Source organism: Cyprinodon tularosa, unplaced genomic scaffold (assembly GCF_016077235.1).
Source record: "Cyprinodon tularosa strain WSP-4 unplaced genomic scaffold, ASM1607723v1 ctg203, whole genome shotgun sequence".
In the NCBI taxonomy this organism is placed as follows: domain Eukaryota; kingdom Metazoa; phylum Chordata; class Actinopteri; order Cyprinodontiformes; family Cyprinodontidae; genus Cyprinodon; species Cyprinodon tularosa.
In genome coordinates this window covers 122,063-142,334 of record NW_024038748.1, presented here as the reverse complement: position 1 = coordinate 142,334, position 20,272 = coordinate 122,063, and the positions used below count along the sequence as shown (strand labels likewise).

General features: G+C 39.9%; 1 protein-coding gene across 1 annotated transcript; it reads left to right on the top strand.

Annotated features, from left to right (window-relative positions):
- Window positions 1–17,944: 17,944 nt before the first annotated feature.
- On the top strand, window positions 17,945–20,106 carry LOC119783363. Its single transcript, XM_038284850.1, has 2 exons — window positions 17,945–18,256; window positions 18,474–20,106. The coding sequence occupies exons 1-2, from the start codon at window positions 18,028–18,030 to the stop codon at window positions 19,844–19,846; spliced, it is 1,602 nt and encodes a 533-aa protein (XP_038140778.1). The 5' UTR covers window positions 17,945–18,027; the 3' UTR covers window positions 19,847–20,106.
- Window positions 20,107–20,272: the final 166 nt, after the last annotated feature.

Genomic DNA, 20,272 nt, shown 5'->3' with positions numbered 1-20,272 from the left:
TGGCATCACACAGTTGCCGCAGATTTGTCGGCTGCACATCCATGATGCGAATCTCCCGTTCCACCACATCCCAAAGATGCTCTATTGGATTGAGATCTGGTGACTGTGGAGGCCATTTAAGTACAGTGAACTCATTGTCATGTTCAAGAAACCAGTCTGAGATGATTCCAGCTTTATGACATGGCACATTATCCTGCTGAAAGTCGCCATCAGAAGTTGGGTACATTGTGGTCATAAAGGGATGGACATGGTCAGCAACAATACTCAGGTAGGCTGTGGCGTTGCAACGATGCTCAATTGGTGCCAAGGGGCCCAAAGAGTGCCAAGAAAATATTCCCCACACCATGACACCACCACCACCAGCCTGAACCGTTGATACAAGGCAGGATGGATCCATGCTTTCATGTTGTAGACGCCAAATTCTGACCCTACCATCCGAATGTCGCAGCAGAAATCGACTCATCAGACCAGGCAACGTTTTTCCAATCTTCTATTGTCCAATTTCGATGAGCTTGTGCAAATTGTAGCCTCAGTTTCCTGTTCTTAGCTGAAAGGAGTGGCACCCGGTGTGGTCTTCTGCTGCTGTAGCCCATCTGCCTCAAAGTTCGACGTACTGTGCGTTCAGAGATGCTCTTCTGCCCACCTTGGTTGTAACGGGTGGTTATTTGAGTCACTGTTGCCCTTCTATCAGCTCGAACCAGTCTGGCCATTCTCCTCTGACCTCTGGCATCAACAAGGCATTTCCGCCCACGGAACTGCCGCTCACTGGATGTTTTTTCTTTTTCGGACAATTCTCTGTAAATCATAGAGATGGTTGTGCGTGAAAATCCCAGTAGATCAGCAGTTTCTGAAATACTCAGACCAGCCCTTCTGGCACCAACAATCTTGCCACGTTCAAAGTCACTCAAATCACCTTTCTTCCCATACTGATGCTCGGTTTGAACTGCAGGAGATTGTCTTAACCATGTCTACATGCCTAAATGCACTGAGTCGCCGCCATGTGATTGGCTGCTTAGAGATTAAGTGTTAACGAGCAGTTGGACAGCTGTAACTAATAAAGTGGCCGGTGAGTGTATATATACATACATATATATCAGAAGGTCAAAGGCACACTGAGTAAAACGTAACTGACCTTCGGCTTCAGGCTGGAACGTAGTTGCCACAAACAGTAGCGACATTACCTGCAGTTCGTGCTTTAAAATGCACACAGAGAGGATTAGATTACAACACAGGCAGTCGGCCTAGAGTTTTCTCACCACAGATCGATGATGTGATGAAGTGTCTAAGATGTGAGAGCTGCTGGGTGATTTATGTAAATGAGCTGCAGATTAAATCTTGTTTTTATAGATGACATCTATTTTTTTATTTCAGAAAAGTATACAAGAGTACAAACACAGCTTTATATTTCCACCTATAATAGAACTTGCGTTACCTCCAGTTTTATTTGAGTAACTGCATTTATGTCCCAATCCGAACTCAATTCGAACCCAATCCGAACCTAACCCTAAAGAGGTCACTAAATCACCTTTTCACAATTATCTGGGCTAACAGGTCAGCTTTTTAATGTGATAGATTTCTGGGAGAATAGAGGAGCATTAAAGGGTAAATAGTCACGGCAACAAAGAGTTGGACTTGGAAACGATCTGCAGGCAGATCAGAGCATCATTCCTTCTGCTTTCAGAAGCAGCGTGAAATGTGAGAAGCTACCAGCTGCAATCAGAAGCCAGAGGAAAATAGATTGAAGCCAACAAGAGGAGTTGTTGTTGCTGGGCGTTGTAGATGACCATTTAGGCCAGCATTTGTCAATGGGTGGTAATGCTACTAGGTAGAATTTATACCAAATATGCACATCAATAACAGTTTAACTTTAATCTACTTACTAAAAACTGTGGTCCGTAATATTAAAACAAACATGGCTTTGCAACTGTTCTGATGGTCACTCTTGTCAGGGTTTTTGTCAGCTGCTTGTGGCAAAGGCAACGCCTTGTTCCTTACATTAGAGTACTATCTATTAAATTTAATCTACATGGAATTTACTGTGTACATTCAGCAAAATTAGTTCTCTTTTTCATGGTCCTAGCCATGATATTTATTTTGTGTAAAAGAATGGATTTCTCTGAGGGATACACAATGAACGTATTGTTATTGCAGTGGTTAGACTTTTTTAAAGGGATATTCACCTGATAGCATCTAGATTTGCATTAAACAATTCACAATACAAATGTCTTTGTTAGCAAGACTGTAACACGGTGTTGTAGAAGCACATGAACACAAAACATTAAATATTCTAAAACCCAAAATCCACGGCCTGACCAGTGGATCACAACAGCAGCAGCATCTGTCAAGGATCAGAGGAGATCAGCTCAAAGCAGATTAAAGGAAGGCAGGACAATCCAGAGGATGAAGCCAGAGCCGGTGTTGAAGAGGTTCACTGGAGTTCAGGCAAGAAGATCAGAGATTCGAAGGTCTCCGTGTCAGAAAGCAGATCCAGGTTCGGTGAACAGGCAAAATCCAGCAGGAGTCCGAAGACAGATCAGGCAAACTGATCCGTATCGGAACAGGCAGGCTCAGAGGTCTAAAGGCAGAATGGCTCAGGGTTTAGCAATCAGAACACAAACTGGTATGCTAGAGAACTCTCACCAAAGGCTCGAGAATTATCTGGCACTGATGACTGGTTTGAGGGCTGGTTAGATATAGGCTGGAGCAGGTGGATCACATGAAGGGTAATAAGAAATGGGCAGAGCTTGGCAGGTGAATTAATTGAACAATCAATCCAATCATCTGCACCAAGATAATAACAGCATCAGCTTTGTTACAGGGCTTTTATCACATAAAACTGTTTATGCTTTTATGTTCAGCTTTATAACTTGGTGTTTTAGGGAACTTTTAAGTCTTAATATCAGTCAGCATCTTTGAAAGTGATGTATTCAGTGTTTTACATTTGTAATCAGGAGCTGAAAGCCCAGAGGGAAGCTTGGGAGGATTCCCAAATCATCATTGGTCACAGTGTTTTTTGTTTTCATCTCTACCCCATAAAACCCATGTGCATTGCTATGCAGTGGCATTGCTTCTCTTGGAGCGCCCTGAGAGCAACCAGATTTTAAAATAAGGATAGAAACAATTACCTTAATAAAGATGGTACAAATAAATGAGAAACTGATGAGTGGAGTAGAGAATATTTGTGCCAGATGCAGCCAGCATGCATAATGAACCAACCTTTTGTGGAGGGGTCAAGGTCAGTGTGACCAGAGCCAGCCAGTATAAGAACAAGATTACAGCTACATCAGGTTAGCACTGCCTTAATGGTCCTTTCATTCAATCAGATTGAGCACGGAACATTTAAAATAGATAGTCAGCAATGTTAAACTATAAGTTATTGGTTATTAATCTGCTTTACAAATCAAAGGTGTATTGAATGATTATTTGGTGCTGGTCCTTAAGGTCTCTGAATAGGTTGGGCTGAAAATGTCATATTTACTGTTCTATGAGCCCTAATGCAAGCCTGGTTAAGAGCCCTAGAATGAAACCACAGGTTTTTCTTTCTTTTATGGTATGCTCATGAATATTTAGATGAGCTGTGTACTGATTGGTTGGTTTACAACGAGCGATGCTGCTGAACAAAGACGCATCATAGCAACAAGCACTCACCCACTGAAACATCAAATTGTTGATATGGTAGGGTGACCAGATGTCCTCCTTCGGACATGTCCTACTTTTCATACCTAAAAAAATGTCCGGGGGGAATTTCAAAATCGTCTGGGATTTTGGTCGAACCTGACTCGAACCTGACTCCTTCGCTCCATCCCCTAGCTAAACCCCCCCACTTCACCTCCATACCCACACACCCACACCCCCACACCCTGCCGCCCCCAACCCAAATCTGGTCACCATAGATATGCAAGCATTGCTATCAACAGCTTATCGACAGAATCATACTTACAGCTTGCAGTTGTGATGGTCTTACTGTCAGAACAGCCCCTCGTTTCAGTAAAAGAAATTTAGCAAATCCTGTTTTGAACTGTCCAAGATTTTGAAAGCTGTCTAAGTAAAGCTAAGTAAAATGCTTAGAGCAAATGAACAGCCGAGCATCAAACTTTGCAGGAATCTTCTGATAGACAAAAATAATCCATTCCAGTCGAGTCTTCGGATCCTTGGGAAGAATTTTCCCCTTTCTGCGTGCAGCCTTGAACACTGCATTTACGCCCGTGGTTCTGGCTAATTTTCAATAGAGAAACTGCCTGTTTTGTAATTCTTGGAGAATGAAACTCAACTGTAGGCTAAACAGCTATACTGGTGTCTTACATCTAACTTTATTCACGTTCTTGAGCCGTGAACCAGTGGGCTGGTCTGTATGTCAATTTCAGGGTGTGACAAAAGTACAGGCCAGAACAAAATAAGGCACTATCCACGAATTGAAGTCAATTCGTTGCATCGTTTGATGTCACCAGTTTTATGGTGGAAGTTTAGAATTGGAAGATTTGCAGAGAAAGGGGTTGTTGATGGGGTTTGAACTTCTCTGAACGTCCATTTCACCCACTGAATTATCGTTATTCATCTATGACAATGTAAACAAAGTGTTGCATTCTATGACCCCTTTAAACTTAGTGTTAATCTATACTAAATAACCAGAATTCCGTAAAAAAAAAAAAAAAAAATCCACTGGACTTGGTTTCCAAGATTTGAAGACGTTTTGCTACCTCTACAGGAAGCTTTCTCAATTTGAATGCTTCCTGGAGAGGTGGCGAAACGTCTTCAAATCTTGGAAACCAAGTCCAGTGGATATTTTTTGAATTTTTACGGAATGACTATGACCTGGATGACTGAGAACCTTCATCAGCATAAATAACCAGAAGAGAAAAATACTAATAAGTTAATTTTTTCACAAACTGTTTTCATATTTCTGTTTTACCATTGAAACAAATGTGCATTTATCATTGTTGCTGTTAAAGGTATCTAAGGCCAGTGTCAGTCGGGATCATAGAGTCGATGCAGAGGTGGTGATAAAGCAGGAGGAGGTGCAAGATTAGGAAGAAGAAGCAGGACAGTATGGCAGGAACTTTAGCATAAAACAGTGCCAGGTAGAGGTTCAGTGTGTGGGGTTAGCAAATATATAATCTCATGAGGTCCGAGGGTTGTGGTACAGCCCTATATTTTGTCATCTGAAAACAGGCTGAAAATAGTTATTTTCAGACCTCCTCATGTTTTAGGATAGAGCTTTGTTTTTTGTTACTAATCTGCTTTGATTTTTTTGATTAACTGCTTGTTTGTTAACATGAAGGATCAAAACTGTTTTTATTCGAATCATTAGGCTAAAAGCGTACAGACGTAGGTGTAATACATTTAAAGAAACATGCTGACAAGCTTTCCGGCTGAATGTCAACCTTGGCCCTCCTCTGTTTATAATAGAAAACCATCTTGTTGATATCAGTATAACATTGGAGCCCAGGCTACTTTCTCTCCCTCTGGCTGGGGCAACATGTGGGCCTTATATGCGACCCATTATACGGCTCTCTATAAGACCAGGCTGTTTCTTCTTGATTGTGAAGCCAGGTCCTCCACATGCAATCTTGTCACAATCACTTGGACTTGCTGGCTTCAGGCGCACTACAGCTGAAACTGACCTCTCTGCAGGCTGCAGTAAAGAAGCTGAGAGAGAAACCAGGCACAAGGGTTCTCACTAGCTTCAAAGGTTTTCATTTATTTCCTTTGAAAGGTAGCCTAATCCTTCTGCCTTACCTCTTGTAAAGTGCCAGATTGCTCTCTGTTGGAAAGGATTGTTATGAATTATTTTGTTATGACATGATGAATCTGTTGCTATAAGCTGTTTAATCATAGGTGTTGCTATTTTTTTTAACTCTAAATACTTTCAGACACCTTAAGACAACGTTTATAAATTTTCATCCTCTCCCAGGCCCCAAAAACCTCAGCATGATGCATTACATCTAAATTAAATCAGCTACAAAATGTGAGCCCCCCTTTCCCTTTTTTTTTATCCAAATGCATTTGCTTTTCTTGTTTTGTTTTTTGTCTCACACACACCAAGAGCCACACACCATGCTGGGAAAGTAAATTAAATTGTGATAAGTGGCCTTGTGGACTTGAGTAAGCTGAGAGGAGGAGGAACAGGGAAGGTAGGAAATCTGCCTTGAAAGCAAAAAGCTGTTTGTACAGAAAACAAAAATAGATGAACAAGGCAAAGAAGAATGAGAAATACACACTAAGACTGCAATGTATAAAGACTTTTCAGTGGATGTTTAAAGTTAAAAAAATATATATAGAATTTTATCTGAAAGGTTTTTTGGACCTTAGTTTTTTTATAAGTGATCTTATGAAACTGAGTATGCTGAGAGAAGGCAAAAGACATTTAACAAGCTGCACTGATGACAAAAATCTGTACAGAAAAATTTGTTGAACAAAGACATAAAAAGAAGAAATAAAGGCCAAGACTGAAAGGAAAAAACAACTTTTTAGTACAAAGCATACATATTTGTAAACCAACCGGGTTTGACATGAAAAAATAAACATTAGCAACTGTAACTGAATCTTTACTGAGATTCAGTTACCATAGAACTGTAAGTTTAAGAAATTACATGAGAAATGCAGTTCCTGTTTCTCTAAAATTATGATTGTGAAATATATGGAAGGGCTAGAAATGACTGCAAAGACATACCCACAGGTTCAAAATAGAGGTCCGAGTTATGGAGCAGAAAATGAAACCATCCCTTACTTCTGGAAGTCGACCAGAAATAGGATAAAATAAAATTCTACTTTATTGTCATTACACTGTCACAAGTATAAACCAGCGATATGTATTTTGAATCAATCCAGAAAAGCTACATACAGTAGCAGCCATTCAAATTGGCCCTTCTCACTCAAACGCCAACTGAATGGCAGCCCACCTCCCAGCCGAATCCCCTCCAACTTCCAGCCACTGGAGTGACCCGCTCTTGCATGTTTTTTTACTCCACCCTTTCATTGAATTACAAGGTCTGACCAGGAGATGGTGCTTCTCTTTAAATCTTAATGTCCACAAATCATGACAGAAAAAATATTTTAGTATACATATTTATGTTTATGGGGACCAGCCAAGGACCAGCCAAGGACCAGTTAAGGACCAGCCAAGGACCAGTTAAGGACCAGCCAAGGATCACTCAAGGACCAGCCAAGGGCCAGCCAAGGACCAGCCAAGGGCCAGCCAAGGGCCAGCCAAGGACCAGCCAAGGGCCAGCCAAGGACCAGTCAAGGAAAGTGGGGAAATTTTGAAATGCTACTACTGTAGGATATAAATATTTATTTGCATGTGCACAGAGACTATGTATATATTTGACCAGAAAGCACGCACAGCTGAGCACAAACAGCTAAACTTCAGGTTTCTCAAACTGCACATCTCAGAGGAACTACTGTAGGCTTGATAGTAAGTACCACACACATTAATGAAAAGGTCCAGCATTTGCCCCTTTTTTTCTAAGAACGCTGGGAGGGGGGGACAAACTACCTCCGATCAGGCTGATAAACTGTTACTACAGTAAATCAGAGACTGTCTAGACCTGTGGATGTAGTTAGAACTGTAGCAGGTCATTAGGACCATTAGAACCATTGGCTCCAAACCCCCATGCCCAGAGGACATCTTCTCAGCCGGCCACCTCTGACGAGACCAAAGATTTCTCTTCAGTCTGGTAGACTCGGAGTCATGGTAGCCTGCTCCAACAAACCTAAAGACAGGTTTTACTACATGGCTGTAAAAGAAAAAGCTGTTGGACAGAGCATTACACACTAATCCTCATACTAGTCTCGCCTAGATAAAAAAATGGAATGGTGCACAGCAGTGTTAATTTCGTCAACCAGGACGTTGATGAAAATATTTCGTCAACGCCCCTTTTTCCTGTGACGATGGCGAGACTATGAAGCACAAAAATTGTTTCCAGAAAATAATAATATGACGATAATAAAAAATTTATTTAGTAGATTAGGACCAGACGAAATTTACGATCCATGGACGAATGGACATTAAGAAATATAACTGTTTATAATTGGTAATATAAATGTTTCTTGAACTTCGTAGAAGATTACGAGTTGTTGCCCTGTTTGTCCCTGCACGGCGCCTGTCCCACAGGGCCTTGTGCCACTCAGTCAGTAGTAGCAGAGGGCTTATACTCCTAGCTCAACTTCGCAGTCATGGCGTGGAGCTCAGATAACGGAGTACGGTTTGTTGGAGCAGCTGGGCGAAAACAATGCTTTGATTTATGGAGCCATTTCGTTTACAACGCAAAGGAGAACATCGGACGAAGGACGCCCCCAAAGAGTCTGCAGCTTCAAATGGTAGGGAAGAACACAGCAAATTCCTCTGAGGTGCCAACATGCTGTCATATGGAAGAGGTAAGGAATGGGTGTGCCTGTAGTAGTGGGAATGGGTGCATGTGGCTGTGTGTGTGTGTGTGCCTTCCTGTGCCTGTATCTGTCTGTCTCTCTGTCATAGAAAAAAGATGTTCTACTGATACACTGGATATTAATGATTTAAATTTCTTCCTCCCTACTAGATAGATACCTGACACAGTGACACCACAGCCAAATCAGAGGTTGGGAAAGGATGGGAAATCTGTTGCACACTTTCACTGGCTCCATAGAGCAGCATATTCACCTTAAGATAAAGGGCGTTCTGGCCTGCTTGCAAAGACCATTGAGGATGAAGACTTTGTGGATATGATGAAACAAGTAAGTACAACAAGTACAGTGTGATATATATTAAAAAGAAAATCAGTGTTTGAAGTTCTATTCTGCACAGTGTTATATAAATAAAAAAAAGAGAAGCTGTGTGTGAAGAATTTTTATTCTGTACAGTGTGATATGTATGTTAAAAGAAAGCAGTGTGTGGAGAAGTTCTATTATTTACAGTGTTGACTAAAATCGATTTTTCGTCATTTAGACTAAGAAAAAAACTAAATCGGGAAGGCAATGACTAAATATGACTAAGACTCAAATTTATTTTTGTCATTGTGACTAAGACTAAGACTAAATTTAAAAAAAACTGACGAAATTAACACTGGTGCACAGTAATTCCCACAAAATAACTGACCATCAAAAGACAGGCAGTATCTTTTATGTGTATAACTAGGGCAGCAACTAACGATTATCTCAGATTAATCTTTAGATTATTTTTTTGATAAATTGATTAATAATCAGTTAGCCAAAGGTTCCTTAAAGATAACTTTTTACGAAATTAAACCTGGTGAAACTAAAACCTTTCCACTTGAGGAGTTCTGGATAAATCATATTGACAGACGAAAAAGTTTTTTTTTCTTATATGCAAAATGTTTACATATTTTTATTTTACAATTTTGGTATAATTGCTGCTCAAGGTGAGTTTCTCTGTCAGCTAAAGACATGTTATAGTGTCTCTATACTCCAGTTAACAATTAATTGATTACTTAATTAGGTCACGATTTTTTTTAGTAATCGATTAATCACGATTATTCCTATTAATTGTTTCAGCCCTATTTATAACTGACAATGATGCCGCTAAAAAAGACCCTGCCAAATGACATTTCTTAAATAAATAATATCTGCTAAATCAACTGGATTAGTTACCCTGAACTGGATATTAGCAGTAAAGTTTGACCTTAGAAAAAAACATCCTGTGTTAGATTTTCTGTTTGCTCAAGTTGCAAAAGTTCAGATTTTCGAACTCCAGCATCCGACGCTGGGATCCCCACGATGCTCTGAAGCCAAGGCGTTCTGATCCCCAGCCGCTCATATGCATCTTTCCGGATGCTCACACTTCTGCTTGATGCCGTCTCCACATAGTCTATTCATGTAAATTAGATGCTTTAAAGCCCAAAATGCGTTAGCACATGAAGAGCTAATATATAACAATTCTTAAGCAAAAGGATGTAAGTTGTTAGCCTGTCCTTGCGAATATCAAGGTAACTAAACATATAATATAGCTGTATTACAAAAACATATTGAGAATGTCCTGAAAGACTGAGTATCCACTGGATCTGTTTGTTAAATTCTGTCTTAACTATTGGGAACTCTTCTAAAATCATCACAAATAAAATGCAGAAAATGTTTTGAAAAAAATATCAAAGGGCCCATGTGAATGAATCAGTGGAAATAAAAACAGGCACATATTTAGTTAGCACATTTGTGTTCTGGGTTGAAATATTCATCTAGCTAGCATTATGTATGTAAATTATAAATATAGAGATTTTGTCATGATCTTAGTACTGATGGCTGGATTTGGCTATTTTCTTCCCCCTGCTTAGCTCAGCCCAGTGCTCATTGTTACTCATCAGATCCACCTGTTCCTGCTTTCTATTTAAGCTGCCTGTTCCCAGCCATCGGTGCCAGATTATTCGAGACGAGTGTGAGAGTTTTCTAGCTTACCTGTGGGCTTCTGATTACCTGATCCTGATTAGTTTCTCTCCCTGAACTTCTGAGTTTCGGTTGCCCATGTTCTACTCTGTTGCCTGATCGTTTCCTGGCTGTTACCTGGATTCTGCCTGCTAATGATCTTGGAGGTGGTTCTGGCCCCAGCTCGGATGTCACTCAACACCTCTTCGAACATCTGATCCTCTGGCCTGGAAACCTGTTCCTGTCTTTGGATTGTCCCTCCAGATTCTTCTGCTCTTCATTGCTCTGTTTCTCTCCTGGAACTCCATGGGCCGCAAGCTACAGAGAAACAATCACTCTGGACTCAACTACTTCTTCCGGGCTCAGACTGAATATTAACTAGGTTAGTGACTCACATGCTCGTTATCGCTTCCCGTCTGAGTTCTGTAGTCACTAACCTGAGTTCCCATCTCTACAGAGAATCCAGTGATCGTATCCCAGCTGAGAAGCATCCTCTCGCATATTTTTTGATAAACTCTTGTCTTGAAATCACACTGGTCTCTATGTTTGAATTCTGGGTCCTATGTTCTGAACTTCTGACAGTTTTTGTATTTCACTGAGCAAAGAATTAATTCAGTTGTTTTATTTAATGCTTTTTCTTATTTTTGTTATTTAGCTCATTAGAAAGCTCAGACATCCTCATATCTTTTTGTTTTTGTAGACCAATAGTTTTCCACTATTCTATAGTTCCCTAGAGAATATATAATCCACAGAGTGGAGATGTATGTTCTAACAGGAGACAATCAGTTTGTCTCAAAAAGAGGCTTGGAACTGACATGGATTTAAGCACTAAAAGCACTCTTCTGCTTTTTTTTGTGATTTATTGATACAAAATTATGATTTATTTGATAAAGTAAATTGTGTAGGGTGTGCTTTGGTGGCGCAGTGGTTAGCGCACATGACCCATGTATGGAGGCCTTAGTCCTTGACACGGGCAACAAGGGGTTTGAATTTGACCCGTGGTCCTTTCCTCCATGTCTCTCCCCCTATCTCATACCCCCTTTCCTGTCACCCTGCTGTCCGAAAAATGAGCCACTAGTGCTGTAAAAACTTGTGCAAAGTTATTTTAAAACATGATTGACGAAAATATGTCCGAACATTTGGTGCATACTTTTATTCTTTGATTTACAAATCAGTTCATGCATGTAAAGTGGGACAGTGCACCAGCTATTTTAATGTAGATATTAACGAGTTGTAACAATTTTTCAAACAAGCCATGTGATTGGAACAAACATTGTCAACTAACTCATGTATGCAGATCAGAGATGGCAAAAGTACTCACTTTCCGTACTTGAGTAAAAGTACAGATACTTGTGTTAAAAAATACTCTGGTAAAAGTGGAAGTACTGGTTAAACTTCTTTACTCAAGTAAAAGTAACAAAGTACAGGCTTGTACATTTACTTAAAGTATAAAAGTAAAAGTAGAAACCACTTTTTTCATGCTGTTGCCTACATTTTAAATGGATGTCTGCCAATAGCACTAGATCTCCGTTGTGTTCATTTTCAATCATCTCGTCGTCCATGCTACTATGCTAACGCCACCGCAACCAAGCTGCAATGATTTGCCGTGAATGAATACCGCCGAATCTGTCGATTCATTTTGTAGTGGTGCGTCAAATGCAACGTAGATTCCCATCCAATTAGATTGAATTTGGTATTGATGACGTCAAAAAAATTTACGGTAACTCCATTGAAATGATTCAAAACTAAAGTAACGAGCCAATTTTTTCAAATGTAAGGAGTAGAAAGTACAGATATTTGTGTAAAAATGTAAGAAGTAGAAGTAAAAAGTTGCCATAAAAATAAGTCGTAAAGTAAAGTAAAAATATCAGAAAAATCTACTAGATTACAGTAACAAAGTATTTGTACTTCGTTACTTCCCATCTCTGATGCAGATGATCAGGTGATAATCTGTCCATACAGTACGGGGATGCAAAGACTGTTGAATATCTGTTCTGTGGTGGAAAAGAACATAATGTGATGTATAATCAAGAAAAGAACAATATGACACCTTTTCTAAAGGCACCTTGAAGCTGCTGAGGAGAAAGACCAAATAGCTCAGTGGAGTCAGTTGTTTTTAAATGCTCATATTCCCACCTGTAAGGCACTTTTTAGATCTTTAATATTTACATTTACGCAGCCACTAGAGTCTAGAAACTCCCAACATACAAACTTTGAGTCTCCCTCAGCTGAGCGACTGTTGCTACACCTCTGTTCTGAATATTTTGGCCTTATTTTAATATATAGACTACTTTGTATGTGCGTTAAAAATAATTATTTAGATGTTTGAGTTCAGTACCATGCACGCTTATGGATTTTATGTCCACTTCCTGCTTACTTAACTCTGAGGATATTTCTCTCATCAAATTTTTCCACTTCAGTTCAATCATGCGGTGCAAAAAATGTTTCCCTTGGTAATTTAGCAAAGGAAAATGGCTTATTGATTTTTGTTTTGTTGTTGTCTTCAAGGTTACAGAAAGATGCTGGGACTGTTTAGCCCAGTTCAGGTAGAAAACACAAATTTTGCCTTTTCAGTTTGGGTGGAAAATCAAAAAAGATTGAGATTAGATTCACAGAACATTAATGAAAACAGAAAATTATGAGAAAGGAAAGGATAACTTGAGCAAAAAAAAAAAATATTATAGGAGGCAAAAGTGTTTAAAAATTTGTAGGATAAATGAAACAATAGCTTGAGGGGGGCGGAATAAAACTTGGAGGGAAATGTCAAATTAGAGCAAAGCTCTCAGCAAGAAGACAATGCGTCTGCATCAGAGCTACAATAGGATCATCAATCAATGTTTCAGCCCGTCATGGCACATCAGCATTAGCAGTGAGAAACATGAAGAGCTGAGACAGACAGAGACACAGCGAGAAAAACAGACTACAACTCCCACAATAATCAGAGCAGAAAGCAGGAGGTGAATAAGAACTGTCAGAGCGGCTCCTAAAGCCTGTCTGCTCCACATAAGCAGCTACAAACTGGAAGGGATTGAGATAAAGAGCACAACACAGCTCAGATAAAAGCAAGATGAGAAACAATTTAACACCCAGCTTTGATTAAAACTTTGTAAAGTTTCTAAAATTTAGGTCGTTTAGCCAGAACCACCAAAAAAAATTTCTAAAAACTGTTGATGTTGTTGATGAGAACCCGGTAGTTTAAGCCAACAGAGTATAACTTTTAAAAGTTTGAATATCTAGGGTGACGTTACAGATGGGGCAGGCAGGCAGGAACTGGAGATGAATGAGAATGAATGACACAGGTTAAGACAAACTAGAACCAGAGTAGTTGTCAGAACCCCACTTTACTTGGTATTACAGACACAGGATTGACTTGATGTTGGCAAAGAGGATAAACTGAGGCTTGAATCTGCAATGAAGACCAGACGTAGCTTTAAGCTGCAGCGTTCCCAGTGAGGCAGAGAACAGGAAGAGCATCAAACTGTTGGGGAACGACTCATGCTGCGTTCACAACAAACACGCTTTGAGCAGCAGAAGCAGCCAGTTTACATGCAGAGTCTATGGTTGAAGCCACAGACGTAATTTGGGGGACCTTTATCTATGCTTTATGCTTTCTGGCACGTTTTGGATTTTTTTAGATAGTCTTGTGTGGGAGTGTACTGCTGTAAATTAAGCATTTTTTTCTTCTCAAGGGTCACGTAATCTAGAAGGGTTGTAATATCAGGTGTATTAATTTACACAGATCTTTGAATAGCTCTAGGCTTTGCTTTGCGCAGGAGGTCTGGAGCACATCGGGGTGGAGTGGAGACAGAGGATTTGGGATTTTGGGGTTAGACGCTGTCGTCAGACAACCTGCGGTAATTTATAAATGTTTTCAATCAGGTTGGGTCCGGATTAGCCATAAGGTGGGTCCGGATCCGGACCACGGTCCGCTAATCCGTGACCTCCGCTCTTGTGTGTGTGTTTGGTTATTAGACTTGCAGGCAAGATTTCTAAAAAAGAGAGAGATAAGAGACTTCTTTAAAAGTCAAAGTGTAAGTTACATTCAAAGAATTGTGTAACACCCCTCCTTAAACACTTTCACTCCGACATACAGCAGCATATCCACCTTAAGATAAAACTCTCAATAATCTATTAAAGTAAATGTTCTGTATTAAAAGCCTGATAAATTAAATGTATTATTGTTAATTTAATATTATTATCATCAAAAAAGGAAAATAATGCAATCTATTAATGTGATTTTATATATCCAAGCTCATAACAATTGTAAAACTGTGTTTTTTTTTCTTCTACATGCATTGTTGCACCCCAAATTCTCCAATTGTTCATGTCATGCATCCATATATTTTGTCACGAGACTGATTGAAGAGATGCAAGAGAAAGTGGAGAAAACAAACACAGATCTACTAGAAAACATGTTAAACTTATATATAAGAGTTATATTAAAAAATACTTTCAAGCAGCTGGAGCAGCTTTTCATGAGCATTTAAGCATCTGAGGCATGTCAAGCATATCTGAAGTGCTTCACAAGCAGCCAATGAGTTAGAAAGTCTGAACTATTGCTGCTTGAAACACCACATCAACCAATCAGAGAGAGGCTCTGCTATGTGTGGGTGTCCTGCTAGATAAATGGGCACCGACGTTGGGTGGCAGGTTGGGTGACACTGATGAGCAACCCTCATCAGTGTTCAGCTCTTGGAGTAGATAGTGATTGTCTGCACAAACTGAACCCAGCTGAAGTATCTGGTTTAGTTTAGTCCATTTATTTCATGCAATAAAACATAATATAGAGCAGGAAGAAGTAAAATTATATATATCTGCCTGCATTTATTAAAAACAGTGAATCCAGACACTGTACCAAGGTGCCATGGCGTTCTTTAGATTTATTTACTGAATAAAGCCAAGCCTTTTATTAAGCACTCTTATGGTGTACGGCTAGAGCATCTTTGATGCTTCAGTCGCGCATCAGACCTTCTATCTGGATAACCATCACAGAGGAACCAGCAATCACTTCCGGTGTGCCCGCAGCATCATGCAGGCAGGGTGACCAATCGAGACATTCTGGCAGTGAGCGGAGAGAGAGGCAGGTATATAAAGATTGGAAATAATGTGGAATGACTTGGAAGTAATTAGTGGAAGCAGCTGGAGCTGATTATGGTGCTGAATGTTGGCTGGGGGGGAACTTAGAAGTCAATTAGTCCACAATACAAAATTAAAAAAGCTTGAAAAAAACAACTTTGTCTCACACTACTGTGATAAACAGAAACCAAAACTCTTACACATGATTTCATGTCATACATTTGGTATTTGTTTAAACACTAAAAGGTACATATTCAGTTTATTAATATAGAGCCAATTCACAACACATGTCATCTCAAGGCACTTTATAATTCAACCACTAACAAATAATCACTAAAAGAGGGCAGAAAAGCAAGATGAGTTGAATTAAAGCTGGTCAAAAACATTTAAATGGGCTATTGTGAGCTTTTTAATTTGGTATAATTCTGTTATAATGCTATTCATTTATCAAATTCATGCACAAAGTGGTATTTTCCTTGATTTATGTACATCTGAATAACCCTTATGAATTCTGCTCTCTGAGAAGGAGCTCCGCCGTGTCCTGGAAAAATGAGTGACCATCACTGTGCTTGCCCAATAAACAACAAGGTCACTTTCATTGTTGATGGGCTTTTATCAGTACGATATGAGGGAATGGCGAGAATCATAAAGGGGAATATAGGGGATGAGTGTGAAGAGGAGGTTGTAAAGAGTCAGGAGCCAACTTAAACTATTCAACTTCCTTTACTTAAAACTGCACATTTCCCTTAAGTTCCTGATGTTCATTAATGCTGTTCATTGCTTTTAGTTGAAAACAAGATGCACATTTCTGGGATCTCTTGCATAGTTAAAGAGGCATTATAGAGTTTTCAAAGGATACTGCCACCTATTGCCAAAACACAAAACTGCAGCCCTCTTGTGCTCGTTACTCGTACTTTTATTTTCTCTTTTTCGCTTCTGAGTATCCACAAAATCCATCTTGTTTGCCAGGTCAGACCCATTCCACATTCACTGCCTAAAGTCACATCCGCCAAACAGTGCCAGAACTTCTGACCTAAAGTACATTAGAGGGAAATAGGCTACAGCTAATAGATGCACTGAACCACTGAAGTGTTAGTCTGCTTATTCTAGTCATTAAGGGTTAAATAAAGGCTATAAGGTTCTATGGTCTGAAATTCAGCCAATGTTTCATAGCTTTTTATCTGCTATCCGACTAAGTGAAGTTTATCTGTCACCCTGGATGTAATGAACCTGCTCAGGCCCGCTGGATCCCTTTTTCTCACTGAATTTTGGGGTGTCTTCAGATCTTGGGCATCCTCTAGACTTTATTCTGCAGCTTCCAAAATGTAATTTAAGAGCTACCGCTATTAAGGCTTTTTATGGTTTGATTGGTTGACACATTAAAGGAGAGTTATTTCAAAAACGTTTATCATTTCCTGTCTAAAGCTTGTTGTTTTCTGAGATTTGTTGCCCAGTTTTGAACCTCTCTTTATTGATCTTAGTTCAATAAGGTTTTTTCTTCTCTTCTTTCACTCTGCGATATGAATTATGCACCAAAACTCTGTTACCAATATTAACATTTCAAAACCTTCAGTGAGCTTCATAGCTCCTCTCTTTAGCTGCCTTAAAGCTGTCTGAGCCTTTAATAGATGCTGACAGGGAAAATCCTTGTTTTTTCTGTCTTATTTAGAGACACATTGTCTGACTAAGATACATTGTATTCACCTTCAAAAGGTAAACTTTTCATGTCCCAGATGGAGAAGTTTGAGTATCTTGTTCTTGATTGAGGCGTAGCTCTAGTTCTACATTTCTGTCTACACGTCCCACCGTCAGGAGTAATTACAGATCCTTCCCTGCATGATTACAGGGTGCAGCCGTGCATGTCCACATGTTCCTGTTGGGAACCACTGGACAGATTGATGCCTGCCTCTGACCTGAAGGCCGTCTCTCTGTTAGCAGTCATGACTTTGGTGGGGTACCGCGCTCTCACCTCAGGGCAAACATCTCTGTCTCAGCATTCATTCCTCTAGAGCTCTACATTTATGTAGCAGCAGCTCCTCTATTATTAATGTCAACATATAACGCAATATATGACAGTTCTGACCTCTCTGACTCCAACACTGCACGCTGTGATCTGAGCAGGTTGTTGTATAATATCTATGAGAATGGCCTGTTTCACCTCCTCTTCAGGGTGTGTCAGCAGATCAGGACACAGCAGATCTCTGCAGGAAGCTCCTCCAGCCAGAGGGAGATGCTTGTTGCTCAAACCTGGGGTAGGAGCGCCACCTGCTGCACACACTTAGACAACTTTTATTGTCATTTTGTATACACAGGGTGTACCAACGAAATTTTATTTTGTACAGCTTTCATTATATTTCCATTCCTTAAATTGCAGTAGTGATCAAATGTGAACAGTGTGGGTGAAAAACATGGTGCAAAAAAAAAAAAAATGCATGGTTATGGAAGTTCAGAGCATTAAATATATATGGTGCAAATCGGTCTCCGCCAGGTGACGTCATTGTTTACCTCGGGCGCGGTGCATCGTGGGAAAACCACCATATTAGGCGGAAAGTCGAGTTAACCCACACGCGGCTGTTCTTTCGGCACAATTATTAACCTGAAATGGCCCGATCGTGTTGTGTGAGAGGCTGCCAGTCCCGGCATGGCAGATCGGGGGACGAAGGAATCCTTTTTTTCCGTTTTCCAACCTGGAAACGATCACACGGACCTCAATTGGAGGAAATAACAAAGAGACGTCGCATGGCCTGGCTTTCAGCAGTGAGGAGAAAGGATCTCATTTTCAACAAAACATTCCCCCACATGTGTGTTTGTTCTCGGCACTTTCATAAAGGTAACATAAACTTTTAATATTACTTAAAAAACGTCAGAAAATGCATTATTTGTGTTTTATTATTATTCATAATCACCATTATTCTAACTTATTATTTTTTATTATTTCAAAAACAAATTTAAACACCCATATTAAATTAATTAATTAATTTGATATAAGACATAGCCTTATCCAGTATGAACTTGCTTTCTAAATCAAACCTAACATGTGGTTTCAGGTGAGCCAGCTTATGAGATGATGGAGAGTGACCCAGACTGGGCCCCATCCTTACATCTTGGACACATGTTTATCAAACCAACAGACCCTGGTCGCTCTGCCAGACGAAGGGCACGGGAGCAGACACGGAAACAGACCCTTCAGTCAGCAGAGACAGGCATACACCAGGATGTAAACACTGACGGGCTACAGACCGAGGAGACATGTGATGCTGAAGAAGGAAATGGTCAGCTGGAGGTTGGAAAGGATGGAGAAAAAAACCCTCAGCAGGAGATCAGAGAGGATGGAGAAGAAAACCAAGAACACCCTCAGCAGGAGATTGGAGAAGAAAACCCTCAGCTGATCACAAACAAGGAGGTGCAGAACCCCACTGAAACTGTGACTCAGCCTGAATGTGACCTGTGTGTGCTCAGGCGTGCAGAGGTCAACCGCCTGACAGAAGAGAATATAGAACTGCGACGCAAACTTAATGAGAACATGATATCCGATAGTTTCTTTGGAGCTGATGATGAAAAAGTAAAGTATTACACTGGTCTGCCAAACCTTGCAACCTTCCTGGCGCTCTTTAATTTTTTATTGCCACTCATGTCATATCAAAAGAAATGTCTTACTCCTTTTCAGATGCTCCTATTCACACTCATGCACTTAAGATTGGATTTGCCTCTGCAGCACCTTGCTTATCTGTTTCATATTTCTCCTAGGACTGCACAAAGAACATTTCATGATATGGTTTCATGTCTTTATGCAAATTTGAGGCGTGCTATTATATGGCCAGACAGAGACACTCTCCGCAAAGTAATGCCACATCAGTTCAGGGAGGCCTTTGGAAACAGAGTAGCAGTGATTATTGACTGCTTTGAGATATTTACAGAAAAACCATCAAACCTAAAAGCGCGTGCCCAAATGTTCTCCAGCTACAAGCACAATCACACCATGAAATATTTAATAGGTGTGACACCCAAAGGAGCCATTTGTTTTTTGTCCAAAGGCTGGGGAGGTCGTACAAGCGACAAACACATCACACTGAACAGTGGCTTCCTTGACAATTTGTTGCCTGGGGACCTGGTCTTGGCTGACAGAGGTTTTGACATACAGGAGTGTGTGGGCATGCTGTGTGCTGAAGTTAAACTCCCAGCATTCACCAAAGGCCACTGTCAGTTAGCAGCTAGAGATGTGGAGGAAACTAGGAAAATAGCACATTTGAGAATCCATGTTGAACGGGTGATTGGAAATGTATGTCAAAAGTACAAAATCTTAAATGGAACTATTCCTATTTCAATGGTTTTACCCTGTGCTGGAGAAGAGGTCACATTCTTGGATAAGGTCGTCACTGTGTGCTGTGCCCTGACAAATCATTGTCCAACTGTGGTGTAGATACAGAAATCACCCAAGATGTAAATGCATTTTGATTTTTTTACTTGTGCATAAGGAAGGCTTGTACACACTGTAAACTTTCTTTTTTAGCACAATAAACTTTTTTCAACAAAACTTGTAAACATTAGCATAATAGAAATATCCCCACAACCTGCAAATATCAACCTGTAAACATTCTTTTGTAGCATCATAAAAAATTGTCAAACACTGAAAACTTGTAAACATTCTTTTTAGAATAATAAAAGTCTTCTAAAACCTTCTAAAACTGTAAATATTCCTTTTTTTTTTGGTAGCATAAAGAACATGGGTCATTGAGAAAAATATTAAGTTGAACTGTTTTTATGTGTGCATTTAACTGTCAAGTGATCAGTGCAAAAGGTAAACACAAGGAATAGCTTAACATACTGGTAACATATGTAAAGTGAA